Source organism: Monopterus albus, unplaced genomic scaffold, assembly GCF_001952655.1.
Source record: "Monopterus albus unplaced genomic scaffold, M_albus_1.0 scaffold10.1, whole genome shotgun sequence".
Lineage (NCBI taxonomy): Eukaryota > Metazoa > Chordata > Actinopteri > Synbranchiformes > Synbranchidae > Monopterus > Monopterus albus.
This window is the reverse complement of record NW_018127890.1, coordinates 742,631-756,731: the sequence shown is the minus strand read 5'-3', so window position 1 is coordinate 756,731 and position 14,101 is coordinate 742,631. Positions and strand designations below refer to the sequence as shown.

Sequence of the window (14,101 nt, the reverse complement as noted above, 5' to 3'; positions counted from 1 at the left end):
CTGTTAAAACTTTGTCAGATACAGCCCTATACCGGATATTTAATTGTACATGAGATTAAATACCCTACACTGAATAATATTTTTTGGTGGCCTTTATTTTTGATGGCAAACTGATGAGGTGGTCTTGTTCTGCCATCTGTCATAGATGACTCTTTCCAGCTGCTACGCAACTGTGTTCAGTAGCCTGCTGATCCTTCTGGACCCTTTAACATCTTTATGAAGTCTCACAATCTTGTTTCTTACTTACTCAGGCAGTTCCTTAGCATACGGAGCCATGCTGTATGAGACAAAACCTGGACCAAAACTGAGAAAACGGTGGTGTTCACGAGGTCTTTTACAAGTGTTGTAGGCCTTACTGGAAATAAGATGTGTGCTCACCTTTGATGCAGTGAGGTTGTACTTTGGGGCCCGTATTTAAAATGTAGCCTATCTGACCCGTTTATTTTTTTTATTACCCATGAGATCAGATACCCTCCACTTCAATAATATACAGTTATTGTAAGATAATACAATTCTGAACCACTTAACATTATAGTGATAATGGACAGGAGTGTACTGTTTAGCTGTAAACTGTAGCCCTTAATTAAACCTCCACATAAATGCCTTTGATTAAACTTGATTAAAAAAAGCTTTGGCTTTACTGGACTCAACTGTAAAGTTGCTGCCACAGGAGCACTAATGTCAACAGTCTCTTAAAGTGAGAACAAGATGATGGTCTGTTGTCCTCTAAACCCGAAGTGGAGAGAAGACGGAGAGTTCATTCAACTCGTGGAATTGATGCGTCTCAAAGAAGGTGAGGTGCGCTTCAAGTATTTTCATACGTCTGCAGATCAGTTTGATGATTCACTGCATCGAATCAAGCCATCTGTTAAGCATGCCAGCACACACAATATTCCTGTTTGTGTAGATGTAGCACTGAGGTTACAATACTACTAGAGCCGCGTGCATGCATGCAGCCCACTTAGAGCGTGCCTGTTCAGATGTGTGGGTGACAGTGTTGGTGGTAATACGTAGCTTGTAGTGTCTGACATGTGAAAGAAATAAGAGAGATAGGTTACCTGGTGAAGGTACTGTGGAAAGTGAGTGTCATCTCCTTTTTGTGCCAACTGCTCCAGAGACTCCAGTGGAGCAGGGATTAGAATAGGCCCTGTGGCGCGGGTATACACTGAACAATAAGTGGGCACTGCCATGGAGGTAATGTGCTCCCAGTTTGAGTTTATAGGTCCTGTGTTGGAAGGGGATTCTGTACCAGTACTCGTAGGCCCTGTGGTGAATGAAAGGCGCCCTGCTGTTGAAGCAGTAGTAGTGCTGAAACTTCTTGTTAATGAAAATGTCTCTGCAGCTGTGGCAGGTTCTGCATATGAACTAGCAAAGCCTCTGGTACATGTGGCCTCATGATGGAAGATGGGCTCTGTGGATGAGGTAAAATATTCTGTAGTGACATGAGCATTTTTTGCTCTCCTATCTGTAGCTCCTGTGATACATGTAGGCTCAGACGGGCTGGTGGGCCTTGTGTCTGAGGTTACAGTTGGTGTAACAGAATCTGCAGGCCTTGTGGTGAAGGCAGGTCCCAGTGTAATAGACCCTGGTGTGGAGGCAACCGATTCCATGTTGGAGATATGAGGATCCACTTCAGCATCACTGTGGCTCAGTTCCAGTGAACTGACCACTGGAATGACAGGGTATGTGGGATCTGGACTGGTTCCAGGGCTGAAAGGATACGGGGTGTCCGACAGACTGCCTACACAGGAAAGGAAAGACAGAGAAGGGACAGGTCACAGTGAACCTGCTGAAAAATATGGACTCACAAATAGCTGTCTAAAACTCCTGAGGAGCCATACAACAGGTTATAGACAGGTGTATAATGGGCTGTTAAGAGTAAAAACTGTCAGTAAAAATGACATTTAGATTTTGTGACAAAATTCAAAAGATGAAGTCATGAGCCAATTTACTAAAATTTGATGTCTTTTGTTAGTAGCACAGTACATCATACTAGCATAAGGTAATCTTTATATGTTAGACAGTAAGCTAACACCTGTGTGATTGGCTCTAGAAACCAGATAACTCTCATTCTCTCTCTCTGAGAGAATGAGAGTTGTGTGCCAGTTGTGTGTCATGTGTCAAAACCGCATGATAGTTATCAGAGATAACTTCTCTCTCTTCCTCTCCTCACATTCTTTGTCACCCTTTCACTCTACACAGAGCCTCCTTCCATCTAAACTGTGCTGTATCAGTCTCTAAATGTTTTTTCTTCAGTCAGGTGAAATGTCAGGTGATCAGAATGACACCATCTTTCCCAGTCATCCGGACCTCAGTTTAAAATGCCAGCTGCTTAAACCACCACAACAGACATTACAACAGTGAGTAGGAGTCTTAAAATGGAAAATTGATAATACATAAATAATAGGTAAACATTCAAGCAATATTTGAGAACAAGCATCTCCCATAGTTAAAAACCTAATCTTGGACTGCCAGGCGTACTATTACCATACTACATTTATTGGAGTGTCAGAATACTTGGTATTTAACTAAGAATAAGCTGGGCATCATTATACAGTGTAAAAATACCTTTTTAGGGGGTTATTTAGTTTGTATATTGCTTCTTTGTGTTTGTTGATCTTGTGCAGCCCTATAGCAAAAGAAAAAAACTCCCAACATGCATGTATTACTATCACATCGCAAGTTCAATATAATTTTCTCTTGAACCATTTTATTTTAAAGCTCTATAAAGCAATACTTTTATTTTAACAATAAATTGACCTGGTGGCATGATGTAGCAAGGCTACAAGACGGTAAGTGTACACTATCTCCCCGTGATAAACGTAAGACAAAGAGAGTGAAAAGCTAACAGCCAGATTTTCCTTCTCAGGAGTTGGACAAGAACAAACGAGAAATAAAAGACTTGCCATTTGCCAGGTGGTGAGAAACACAACTCCAAATGAATACTTGCTGCTCTGTGTCTGCTTGGAGTATAAATATGCAAGTGTTTGCCAATACACTGCTTGTAACAGTTTAAAAAGGCTTGGCTGTGTATCAGCTAGATTGCTGTGTTCTACTGCCCCAGAAATAGCAAAAAAAAAAGATTACTTATGGCAAAAAGAGGTACAGATTTGAAAGAGCATGTGCAACTGTACATCCATGTGTGTATATAATACCGTATGATTTTCTTTTTCAGTGGGTGCATGCTGCCTACCAGTTTCTGAATATGAAGAATCAGTCATGGGAGTATCTGGAGACTGGCAGCAAATTAAACTGCTTGATTCCTCTGATTCTTCCTCCTCTTCTACTTCCTTCATCACCTCATCCACATCTTCATCCTCATCCTCCTCTCTGCCTCTTCCTGTGTATCCCTTATTTCCTTGGTCCTCCTCCTTATCCTTCCCATAGTTAAGAGAAGTTTTTCGGATGAGCCCCGCTTCAGTTTGCGACAGAGAGAGAGTCTGTGTGAGCGTGTTTGTCTGGTTGAGGTTTCGAGTTTGGGCAGTGAGAACTTCAGGGTTGGGTAAGTTATCACAGAGGTCAACCTCACACATAGGAACTTGCGACATTACTCTACTGTCTCTCTCAAACTGACCTGTAGATTTAAAAAACACAGCAAAACAGAGGATCAGCTCAGCTTTTTTTTTTTTTATTAACAGCTTTTAGCTGATGCTATTTTGACAATAAAACTCAAACAATTAGACTGTGGTTATCAGGCTGCTGTGCTTCAATATGCAATATACCGTGTGGTGCTTTAGTGAGATTTAAACACTCACCACCATGATCCATTGGGCTCCACCCTCACAGAGTTTGATCTTTCAGCTTGAAAGTCAGCGCTGCCTGTTAGACAAGCCCTTCTTCAAGCCTGCAGAGTTAAGGAAGCAAAAGACACAGAACACGTTTAGCGTCAATCCAAAGACTTCAAACAAACCCTGACAGTAAAACACACATGCAGAGGATTTACAATATGATATGAATAACGCAGTAACAATGTAAACACAGAGTAGAAAAAACACTTAAAAGAGACATACATTAGGCAAACAGAACATTATAAACTCCAATACAGTTATAGTATAGTTTATCCAAGACAACAGCACGACAAATTATGGCCTTAAGAATGACAATGAAATGAAATCAAAAGATCTGACAGAAAAAATAAGGTGCTCAAAGAAAGGATTTATGATAGGGCTGTTGGCTGACTACACCTGCATTAGATTATGCAGCAGGTGTACAAACTGGTAAATCGGTGTACAGTGTAAACCAGTATTGTGCAATAACGCACCTTTTCATTTTTAACACCCAGCTCAATCAACAAACCTGAATATAAAGAAACGTCTGTTTTCAAGATATGAATAGAAAGAACTCCAACTGCGAGACAGCTGCCAATACTTGCAGAAACTGCCTTAATCTTTCTGTTTGACATCTGTACCATCTGCAAACCCCGTTTTATTAACCTAAACTACCAAATATAAACATTCAAGTTAGGGCTCCTACTGTAATACTAGTATGGCATAGAATAGTATGAATGACAGTATATAATACTAACCGTCAACAGTGATTTAACACCCTAAACAGTTTTTACTATCTTTGGTGATATTCTGACTCCATGATGTGGTAAAATCCAAACCCCCAACAAGCACACACTTCCAGTCTAATAAAACCAACCTCAGAGGAATAGGTCTGTCCTGGTTTCCTGCAGTGCAAAGCTAATTGTTCTTCCTCTAACCCTGTACTTCAGCTCAGCCTGAACATCTTGAAAAAAAGAAAGCCAGGACAAACACCTAGAACAATTTCAGTTCTCTGTGTCCATTTTACCATTAAATCCCTTATGGAAAATGGTGCTTAAAATATGGCAGCATTTGTTTTCCAGAGAAATATCTTGGGAAACAAATCTATGAAGAAAACTAGACAGCACTCAGAGAGTGCAAACCTCCACCAAGGGGCATCACAACATAACCATCTTGCATTTAGGTTGCATAAGCTCTATATATTTTAATAACACCTTCTGGATACCTGCTATATCCCAAAAGGAAGCCAAGTCTGCTTCCCTAGATACCAACATGGAACAGAACCAAGTATGCCAAGAGAGACCGCTTGGAACCTAATTATTCCCTTTGGACAATAAAACTGTCCCAGACTATGACAAACAACTGTGCCATTAGAACTTATGCAATAACAACCTCCAGATTACAGACAAGGGTCTTATTGCACCTGTTCTTATGCTCTGCCGATGTTTCTATAATCACTTTGATGTCCCTCTTCTATAGTGCCTTCTGTCCGTACAGCCACCCATCTTCCTCTAATTTTTGTCTGTGCCTTGGTCCACAGGACACCATAAATAATGAAAGACAGAAGAAGGGGCCAACAGGGAATGTTTATTTCATTTTTTTAGCAGTTAAGTTTTTTTTTATATGGTCTTATTTTATATGTTTTTTTCTATTGCTGTACTGACTGGAGGTCACTCTAAATTTCATTGTGTTACAATGACAATAAAGGATTATCTATCTATCTATCCATCTATCTAAACAGACCCTGTCCTGACAAAGACTTGAGACAGACAGCAGAGCTAGAGACAAACAGGGCCATATAGATGGGTAATAAATGAAAGCAAAAACCTAAAGTGATCAACAGTGCTCCTCTAACAAAACATTCTGCCCAAGACACTTTTTATCCCCATTACACCAATCAGTAACATAGAGCTGCAACAACTGGTTGAAAATTAACAGGCAACTATTTGGAAGCAGCAATCATCAACATTTTCTGGCTCCACCTTCTTTAATGGAGAAAGCCATGCTTTTCTTTGTCAGACATGAGAATAAACTCAACATCTTTGGATTTGTTGGACAAAACAAAACACTGGAAGACACCGCCTTTGAAAGTTTTTACCAATGTTTGACATTCTGTGAATAAAAAGACAAATCAAACAATATATATATAATAATCAGCAGATTGAGTGACTGCTGCATCTTTAAAAATTCCATTTAATTTCTGATCCATTTGAAGGTGTCAATGAGAACGGACACATGCAGACATACTGTGGGACAGGCACGCTGACAGGTCACAGTATGTATACATACAGCTTACACAATGCTTAAATTAGCTTAAAATATATCACAGACTTGCGGTATTTGCATCCTAATCATTCAAAGGGATGGGGTATTAGTGTCGGATAGTCATCAAGGTGGGCCAACAGGTCTAGCTGGTTAACCTAAAAAGGATACGTCAAGTACACATATTTAACATTAGCTAATGCTGAATATAAGTGACTGGAAAAACATAGACAGTGACCGAAAAGCAGTTACAGCAGATGGTGAATGTCATTTTCACCATAATGTTACGGACACTGCTTCTGTCAACATGGTTAAAAACAGATGCAAAAAAAAAAAAAGCCCCCCAAAAAAAAAAAAAAAAAAAAGCTATCTTAACCTACGTAGACTGTAAGATCACCTAGCGTTAACAGGACATTAGCTTCGCGGCTATCGTTGCTGCTCAAGCGGCGTTGGTTTAACGTTATGCTTCCTGACAGGCTTGTACTGTTTCATCAAAGTGCTGGAAAACACCTGAGAAGGGCTAAGCTAATAACTAGTTGGATGGCGATACCTGTCGCTACGGTGACAGATCAGCTAGCATGCTAGTTAACCCGAGCTAGTCGTCTACAACAGACACATCTGGCCAACACTCCGCGAAGATAGCCTTCAAATATAATCACACTTTCACTTGCTTTACACAGTTTGAGATCATTTGACATTTACAACCTCTGACATAAAAAAACGAGCAAACAGTACTTACAGCTGAAGGTGACTGCTGAGTGGTAAAACCTGGGGCATCTGAACGACAGGATGAGGATGTTGAAGTAAACACTGCAAATGTTACCACCAGCCGCGGGAGGCCGCGCGATTATCGTCAGCAGGCCTGCGGCTGGTGGACTGTCGCCCTCTTCTGGCTCTTCCCTGCCAGTACATAGATTTTGATCGGCAGAGGAATTTCTCCACAATACACATGTACACATTTGAGACAATGGGCCCCACCCCTCCTACAACAGAGCATGAATGTATTATTAATAATACATTCATGCAATAGAGCCCAAGACTAAAAGAGACCCCATATTACATCAAACAACACACCAGTGGCCCCATTTACTCAGTTTTCAGCAATTTTGCATCTGTAACTGTCTTGCATGTCTTTGTAGTATTGTTGCAACTGTGCGGGTGATTGGCGCCTTTCTGGTAATTTTGAGCCACCTTTTTGTTGTCCTGCATATGTTTAGTTACAAAAAACATTAGGCCTATCACACTATGGACTCCTGCAAAACTTAATCCAAATCCAGTCTAACAAGGAGAAGCAGGCAATCAAATCTACTAGTTAGAGTAAAATCATTTATTTGAGAAACTATTTTTCTGGAGAACTATAACTCAATGAACTCAAGCTTTTAAGATGAGCACATTGTTCAAAAACAAAGAAAAGCTGTAAAACCGTATGACCAATTTAATAAATAACTGTCTTCCTTGTATGTAAGCAGGGGAGTAAAAACAGGAAAAGGCAGAGAGAAAGGTAATAGATTTAGTGGGGCTGAAACACCCCGACTCATCATGTGCACACATAATAAAACATGGCTAAAATCGGTTTCTTCCACAAACTAAATTATCAATGCATTCAACGATTGATAAAAACGAGATACGTTAGACATGCCACTTACACATTCAATTAAACATGACAGTTTGAACAAACAAGTTTATGTACTTTCAATGACTATACAAAAATATACAAAACATGGAAGCTATGCAGTGAAAACCTTCAGTCCTTTATGTGTGCAGTCCTTCTCAGTGAGCACTTCCTGTGCTACCAATGCCTAAGATATGGTTTGGAAAATTATGCAATACAAGACAGATGGAGGGTTGTGTTCTGTGAAGCTGCTGCTGTCTTCATGTTGGAATTTAGCTTTCATGGACTTAACACATTAAGACCTTTAATCTGCAGCCATTTGAAAATCTGTTAATGCTGCAAATCATTTAGAAGTACCACATACAGTAGACCACTGAAACAAATGTCTCAAATTCAAACTCATGGAAATACTGGTTCTGGACAACAAAAAGGGCCTAAAAATGTTCAACAACATCAACTCTTTATGCAGTCAAGTGCATCTGTTCATTTCATTAATATTTTACTTATTACTATATTGTGTTGCTGTGTATTTATGTATCTTCTGTGTGGCCCTATTTAACATGTCACACATTATTCTTATTTATGTTACATCATTACTATATCATACATATGTGTTTAGAGTGTAATTTTGTGTTTTAATTCCATAAATCTCTCCATGTGACCTGCTCGTCTATATTTTAGCGCCAGCCCTCTCTCTGTGTGTTTTCCAGGATCTCCTCATAAAGCCAGCTCTGTCTGAACTCCTGGCTCTTGTCTATCAGCTTGAACAGTTGGAGATACTCGTCTGGATACAAGTAGCCTGTCAGTATGTCCTTGGGCAAGCCCAGTTCTGCTACCAGCCTACTCCCACTGTCTGGTGACCAGAGGCTGCAAAAAAAAAAAAGAAAAAAAAAGACAAAGAATAAGGAAGAGGAAACCAAACTCAGGAAATGTGTCAGCTGGAAGAGGCTACAGTATTGCTATAGTATGGATGCATGTGTCTGTAAGTCTTCTGCCAAGAGCGATTCTTTGATGCAGTACGTGCAGCGTGTGGGCCTAAAGCCTGTGTTCCAGCTTCAACAACTGTGTGTCTGTGCAATGCTTACTTGAGTCTGTCGACGAGTTTGACCTTCCTCTTTGCCAGACACTGTTTGACCATCATCAGAAGAGTTGAAGCATTAGAGGGAGTGAGGCCTGAGGAGAACAGATCAGCCCGTGGACGCAAACGCACTAGGCACAGGTGGTCATTGGGAAGCTGGGGGGAAGAAGGTAAAGGGTTACCAGGGTGTTGTTTTAAATGCACTATACCAATCAAGTTTGCGTAGTAATTTCTGAGTCTGCTCTCTTCCTTACATTGCCCTTAGGACCATGAAAACTCTGCTTTGAAGACACCACAAATGACTCCCAGGGTTCCTGCAAAGACAGAGACGAGGAGGCTGACAACTACAAGACTACGTTCACACTGCAGGTCTTAATGCTCAGATTGGATTTTTTGCTGAACTCCAATTTTTTTGCGCTGTTGTTCACACTGTCATTTAAATGCGACAGCCATCTGTGTCATGTGTGAACAATGCGCAGAAGAGGACGTGATGTAAGATGCAGCGTACTGTGTTTGCAGAAATAAAAATGGATGCGGCTCGTGATAGCATGTGCGTAGCGATGTACCAGTTAATGTGCAATCGAAATAAAGAAATAATAATAAGAACATCAAGAAGGAGGATAGCACAAATATTGCTTATGGCCTCGCCTTCTCCAGCGCAGAATTGTGACGTCTGTCGCATTTCAATGACATAAAAATCGCATGAAATGCGACATGGCTCTTCAGACTGAAGTCGCATTGCAAAACATCGGATATGTATCCGATTTAGGACCACATATGAAAGTGGCCAGGGCCGGATTTGAAAAAAATCGGATTTGTGCTGTTCACACTGTCATAAGGAAATCGGATATGGATCACATCTGGGCAAAAAGATTAGATTTGAGCCACTTCAGCCTGCAGTCTGAACGTGGCCCAAGACTCCTCCCATCAGATTTACATTTATGTTGTGTGGAAATACTGAAGTGCACAATCACAGGCATCAACTTCAAGGAACTTTCATTCAGTTTTTCTCTTTTCACTGGAAACTCGGGCTGAACGATTAATCATTGTCAAATCGAAATCACAATTTAACGGAACGCAATTTTCAAACTGCAATTAAAGGATGCAGATTCTAAACAATCTGAGTGGTGTCACACAGATCTGCCCTCTTTCGCAGGCTTCACATGAAGCCTGCAAAGTAAACAAATAAGCAGACAAGACACACCAATAAATGTCACTTCAGTGTTGCTAGTTACACTGAAAATAGCCATAGCAGAGGCAAACCCAATCACTGACGACCAAGAGACAACACTAGTGGCAAAGTGAAACAGTACGTTGCTCACCCAGACTTAGTTTTATTAGACCAGAGGATGCAGGATAGGAACAGGTAATGTGCCAAACATGTCTGGCTAAAGCAGCAACCATGTGAGGCGACATTAAAATAAATAAATAAATAAATCTCTTATGATAAATAAAATGGTCTGTCCCATTTTTTCGTATTGATCATTACGGGATGCAATTTGTCATTTTTAATGCTTAAATGTATTCTCCACTGTGGTGAAAACATCACAATGCTAAGTTGAGCTAAACATGCACCATCATCTTTATATAACAGTTGCATAATCAAAATGTTATTGGCATCCTTCCCCGTACGCTACCTTGTGCAGGAGTTCGATATCACAGGCCATCTGCCAGAGGACACCGAAGGCTCTGTAGTTCATCATTTGACCCGGACGTGCCACCAGTTTCTGAAGGAGAAATCCACAGGGATCAAAGAAACACACAGTCAGATTATGTCTCCCTTGACTTGTGACTGTCAGCATGGACATGGCAATCTTCAGGCCTAATCACTAAATTGTGTTGGTAATACTAACAAGTGCAGCATGTGAACTGGCTCAGATCTGGGGAGATGAATATAGCCAACTTCATCCTCATGCAGACAAAGACACACCATGTTATACTTGACTGACAGAGACTGAACATTCTTTTACCAGGTACTCCTTCTCGCTTATGAAGAGGTTGAGCTCTATCCTTCCATATCTGTAGAAACTTAGCCGTTGAAACAAAGCGTAAATCATCTTCAGCAGCGTGCCGCGCTCATTACGCTGGGGCATGATACCCACCACCTTCACTGGGATGTCTAGATACACACACACACACTTTAGATTGACTGTGCACTGTACATGGCAGTGTCCAATCAGTTAAGTGGGTTACTACATAAAAGCTACATGGCAAACCCTCGCACTAATTAAATATGATTTTACTTTTTTTTTTTTAAACCATTCTTGATTCTTAAAATTTTCATTTAAACCCTTGAAACCTGTGAGCAATAATCAAGTGTATTAAGCCTTTATGCTCAAAGGAAGGATTCATTTCACTTCCAAGCATTAGAATAATGTTTACTGTATGAAAGAGGTGGGGTGTGTTTGCAGCCAGAGAGGCTGAACTAAAGGAATCCCCTTTGTATCCATTTATGTATGAGAAAGAGATTTTACAACACAGGTCGCTGCACTGTTTGTGTGCATATTTTTCTCTCACCATCAGTCCAGCTAGATTCTGATATTCCCAGATCAGTGAACAGTTTGTCAGCAGACATGACTGGGGGTCTTACAATTCCACTGCCAATAGGGTCTAGTTTAAAGTAATCGCAGTGGACCACTTCCAACTGACCATCAAGACGACCTTCCAACTCCTACAACATGAAGAACAGACTGAGACTGCATGGGTGAATGTGAAGACTTGAGAAGACAGACAGACCCCAGAAACTCTGCAGAGAAATCCAGGTGGTTCTGTTTCTCTCCCTCTCCATTCATATTACTATACATTGTTCAATAAATGATGATTGGCACTGCAGTGATTCTCCCTGTGAATTAATTCTATACACGACAAAGGCAAAAAAGAAAACTGAAGAAATAATGTCTCATATTTAAAATGAGTTCGGTTGAAACTCGGGATAAGGACCACATATGGATACAAAAAGTCATATGATTCTAAGAGGTGTTTGTTTTACCTGTAGATCGTTAAGGAAGGGCCTGTCCCCTTCAAGAGCCACAACTCTCTGAGCGCCAGCATTAAGCAGTGTCCTAGTCAACACCCCAGGACCTAAGAGAGGCAGACAAAAACACAGCTGGTCAATTTACTGTTGTTTCACTGACAAAACTAATAGAGTCCACAAACATAGAAATCATCTAAACATGTACACATATCTTTCACTTTGGCACCCGAGTCAAAAACAGAATAGTTTACTTTGTTCATGTTTGTGCCAAATTTAATGACTGTTACACACCAAACGAACACATCAATATTCAGTCTACCTTTTGTGTTTCACCCCGACTTAAATATTCTACAAAGACATACCTGGGTTACATTCAAAGATAACAGTTTTAGCATCCTCGGGTCCTAGGTGCTGTGCTACTACTTTTGCCAGTTCTGGGTCCACAATGAAGTGTCTCATTGTTTTGCAGGCCTGAGCACGGTGAACATTCTCCTCTACATCTCCAAGGTCCAAGAAGTCATACCGGCACAGAGGCCGACACTGGCCCTGGAGAAAGATGAAGAGTGTGCAAACAATCAACAACATATGTGAAACAAGCCTGACAGCAAATTGATAACCACAAACTCAATATTACTATCAATACACACATTTTCTCATCAAATAAAAAGGTTCAAGCAGCAAGAAAAAAAAAAACCACAGTATATTAAGATAAAACCACATATATTAAAACTTTAATGGTCCCTGAGGCAAAACTGGAGCACTGCAGCAGCAAACTGAAACACTGCAGGCTAACCACAGTCAGCTGGGGCAAATCATTTGAGCCTAGTGCAAGATTGGAGTAGGTCTGTGTGTTGTGGAAGTTGACAAAGCAAGACCATGGTGGTAACAAGACATGCTGGAGGTTTTCCCAGCTAGTCTGAAAGCCTTTGTTGATCCTTTGCTGTAGGAAGAAAAGTGTTGCTTCGCTTGCCCTTTTGTCACTGCAACACAAATGATTTAAAATGAGTGAACACCTGCAGAGCCATGGACCATGTGTGGGAAAAAACACACATCATGTAAATACCACAACAATGGCAGTTACATAATTCCTTAAAAGCTGGGACTTTTCCATAAGCTTACACCACACTGATAAGTACACAAAGAAGCACAGACACCAGTTAATCCACAGCAGACACGCATTTCATACACTCCACATATACACCAAGATGCAGTGGAAGACTAGTGTCTAGAATACGGATAACTCCCTACCTGTACAGCCACAGCAGACAGGTTTGTGTGTGTGCGTGCAGACGAGTGGGATGTCCTATCTGTATGGGGCTGCTGTGAACTTGAACCAAGCATGGGCCAACCAGGACCTGAAGAGGGGGAGTCCAGGCTGTAAGCCCTTCTATAAAGAATAGAAGTCCCAGTAGCACAGAGGCCAGACGGAGCCATAGGGACCAATAGTGCCTTGTGCAAACAGGTTCTACGTCTGATGGCCTGGCAGCAAGCAGAGCGCACCGCCAGCTCCACCACTCTACGGATCTGCCTGGGCATGGTGGATCACTGGATCTAGTATAGAGAAAGATGTGAGGGGTTTAGTGACCTCTTCAAGAGGTCACTGCCTAGAAGGAACAGTGAGAAAAGAGGACAAGGGATTTCAAAATTAATAAATCATTTCAGTGGCATTAACTCACATTTAAACATGCAGTATGTTTCTTAAGGAGTCCATGACTGCTTTTCTGTGTTTTCTGACATACAGTATCTACTATGTTACAATGACTTATCTTAAACATGACTGAAAGCTCAAAAAAAACAACAACATGTACTTATGTTGCTGTACTTCAATACAGAAGCAACTCTGTTTCTACAACTCTCATGAACTCTCCATGAGACTTTCTTTCAACTATGAAAAGTTTAATGCTATAGTTTATGGAGTTCCTTGAATGGCCATATTCTCCAGGCTGTGTGTGTTCATGCTTGCCTGACATCCACTGGTGGGATTCTAAAAGCCGTATTTTTCAACTGCACATGGTTTTGTGGATATATTTTACCTCTTGCTGCCTGCACTGTGACCAGAGAATGTGGAGAAAAATACAAGGCCTGAAGTTAATGCATGTCCAGGAATGTTCATGTAGAGGGACTCGTTTTTTTTTTTACCTGACCAGGTTTAAGGTGGCTGAATGGAGCGGCTAGAGAACATACAATCAGCCGGCCAGTGAAGCACACAGGGGCGGTGAATGATCAGCTCATCAACCTGGATTCCCCTAGAGTACAGTACCGGTTTGTTTTGACGGCTTGAGGCCAGTGTGTCTGCCGCATGTGATGTGTTGTGGGTTGGCGATGGAACTCTAACGATCCATGATGTTATTGCTGGTGCCAGGCTACCTGCTGAAATTAATTTCACTGCTGTGGGAAAGTGGTCGCCT

The 14,101-nt window shown here is 41.1% G+C and overlaps 2 protein-coding genes across 4 annotated transcripts in view; both read right to left on the bottom strand.

Annotated features, from left to right (window-relative positions):
- Window positions 1-6,845, bottom strand: part of cnsta (consortin, connexin sorting protein a) — a 19,956-nt gene extending 13,111 nt beyond the window's left edge. Inside the window, exons 1-4 of one of the 2 annotated variants that reach the window (XM_020589961.1) lie at window positions 6,769-6,845; window positions 3,756-3,844; window positions 3,194-3,574; window positions 1,059-1,741 (exon numbers count right to left, since the gene is read on the bottom strand). In XM_020589961.1, coding sequence (XP_020445617.1) covers window positions 1,059-1,741; window positions 3,194-3,574; window positions 3,756-3,768 — 1,077 coding nt within the window. In that variant the 5' untranslated portion in view covers window positions 3,769-3,844; window positions 6,769-6,845. Of the gene's footprint in view, window positions 1-1,058; window positions 1,742-3,193; window positions 3,575-3,755; window positions 3,845-5,190; window positions 5,278-6,768 lie in introns of those variants that run through there. The other variant, XM_020589962.1, reaches the window with a different exon arrangement.
- Window positions 6,846-7,414: 569 nt separating this feature from the next.
- Window positions 7,415-14,101, bottom strand: part of tfb2m (transcription factor B2, mitochondrial) — a 7,420-nt gene continuing 733 nt past the window's right edge. Inside the window, exons 2-10 of one of the 2 annotated variants that reach the window (XM_020589965.1) lie at window positions 12,942-13,297; window positions 12,056-12,239; window positions 11,709-11,800; window positions 11,237-11,390; window positions 10,690-10,838; window positions 10,357-10,446; window positions 8,974-9,033; window positions 8,727-8,875; window positions 7,415-8,508 (exon numbers count right to left, since the gene is read on the bottom strand). In XM_020589965.1, coding sequence (XP_020445621.1) covers window positions 8,319-8,508; window positions 8,727-8,875; window positions 8,974-9,033; window positions 10,357-10,446; window positions 10,690-10,838; window positions 11,237-11,390; window positions 11,709-11,800; window positions 12,056-12,239; window positions 12,942-13,229 — 1,356 coding nt within the window. In that variant the 5' untranslated portion in view covers window positions 13,230-13,297 and the 3' untranslated portion in view covers window positions 7,415-8,318. The remainder of the gene's footprint in view (window positions 8,509-8,726; window positions 8,876-8,973; window positions 9,034-10,356; window positions 10,447-10,689; window positions 10,839-11,236; window positions 11,391-11,708; window positions 11,801-12,055; window positions 12,240-12,941; window positions 13,298-14,101) is intronic. The other variant, XM_020589967.1, reaches the window with a different exon arrangement.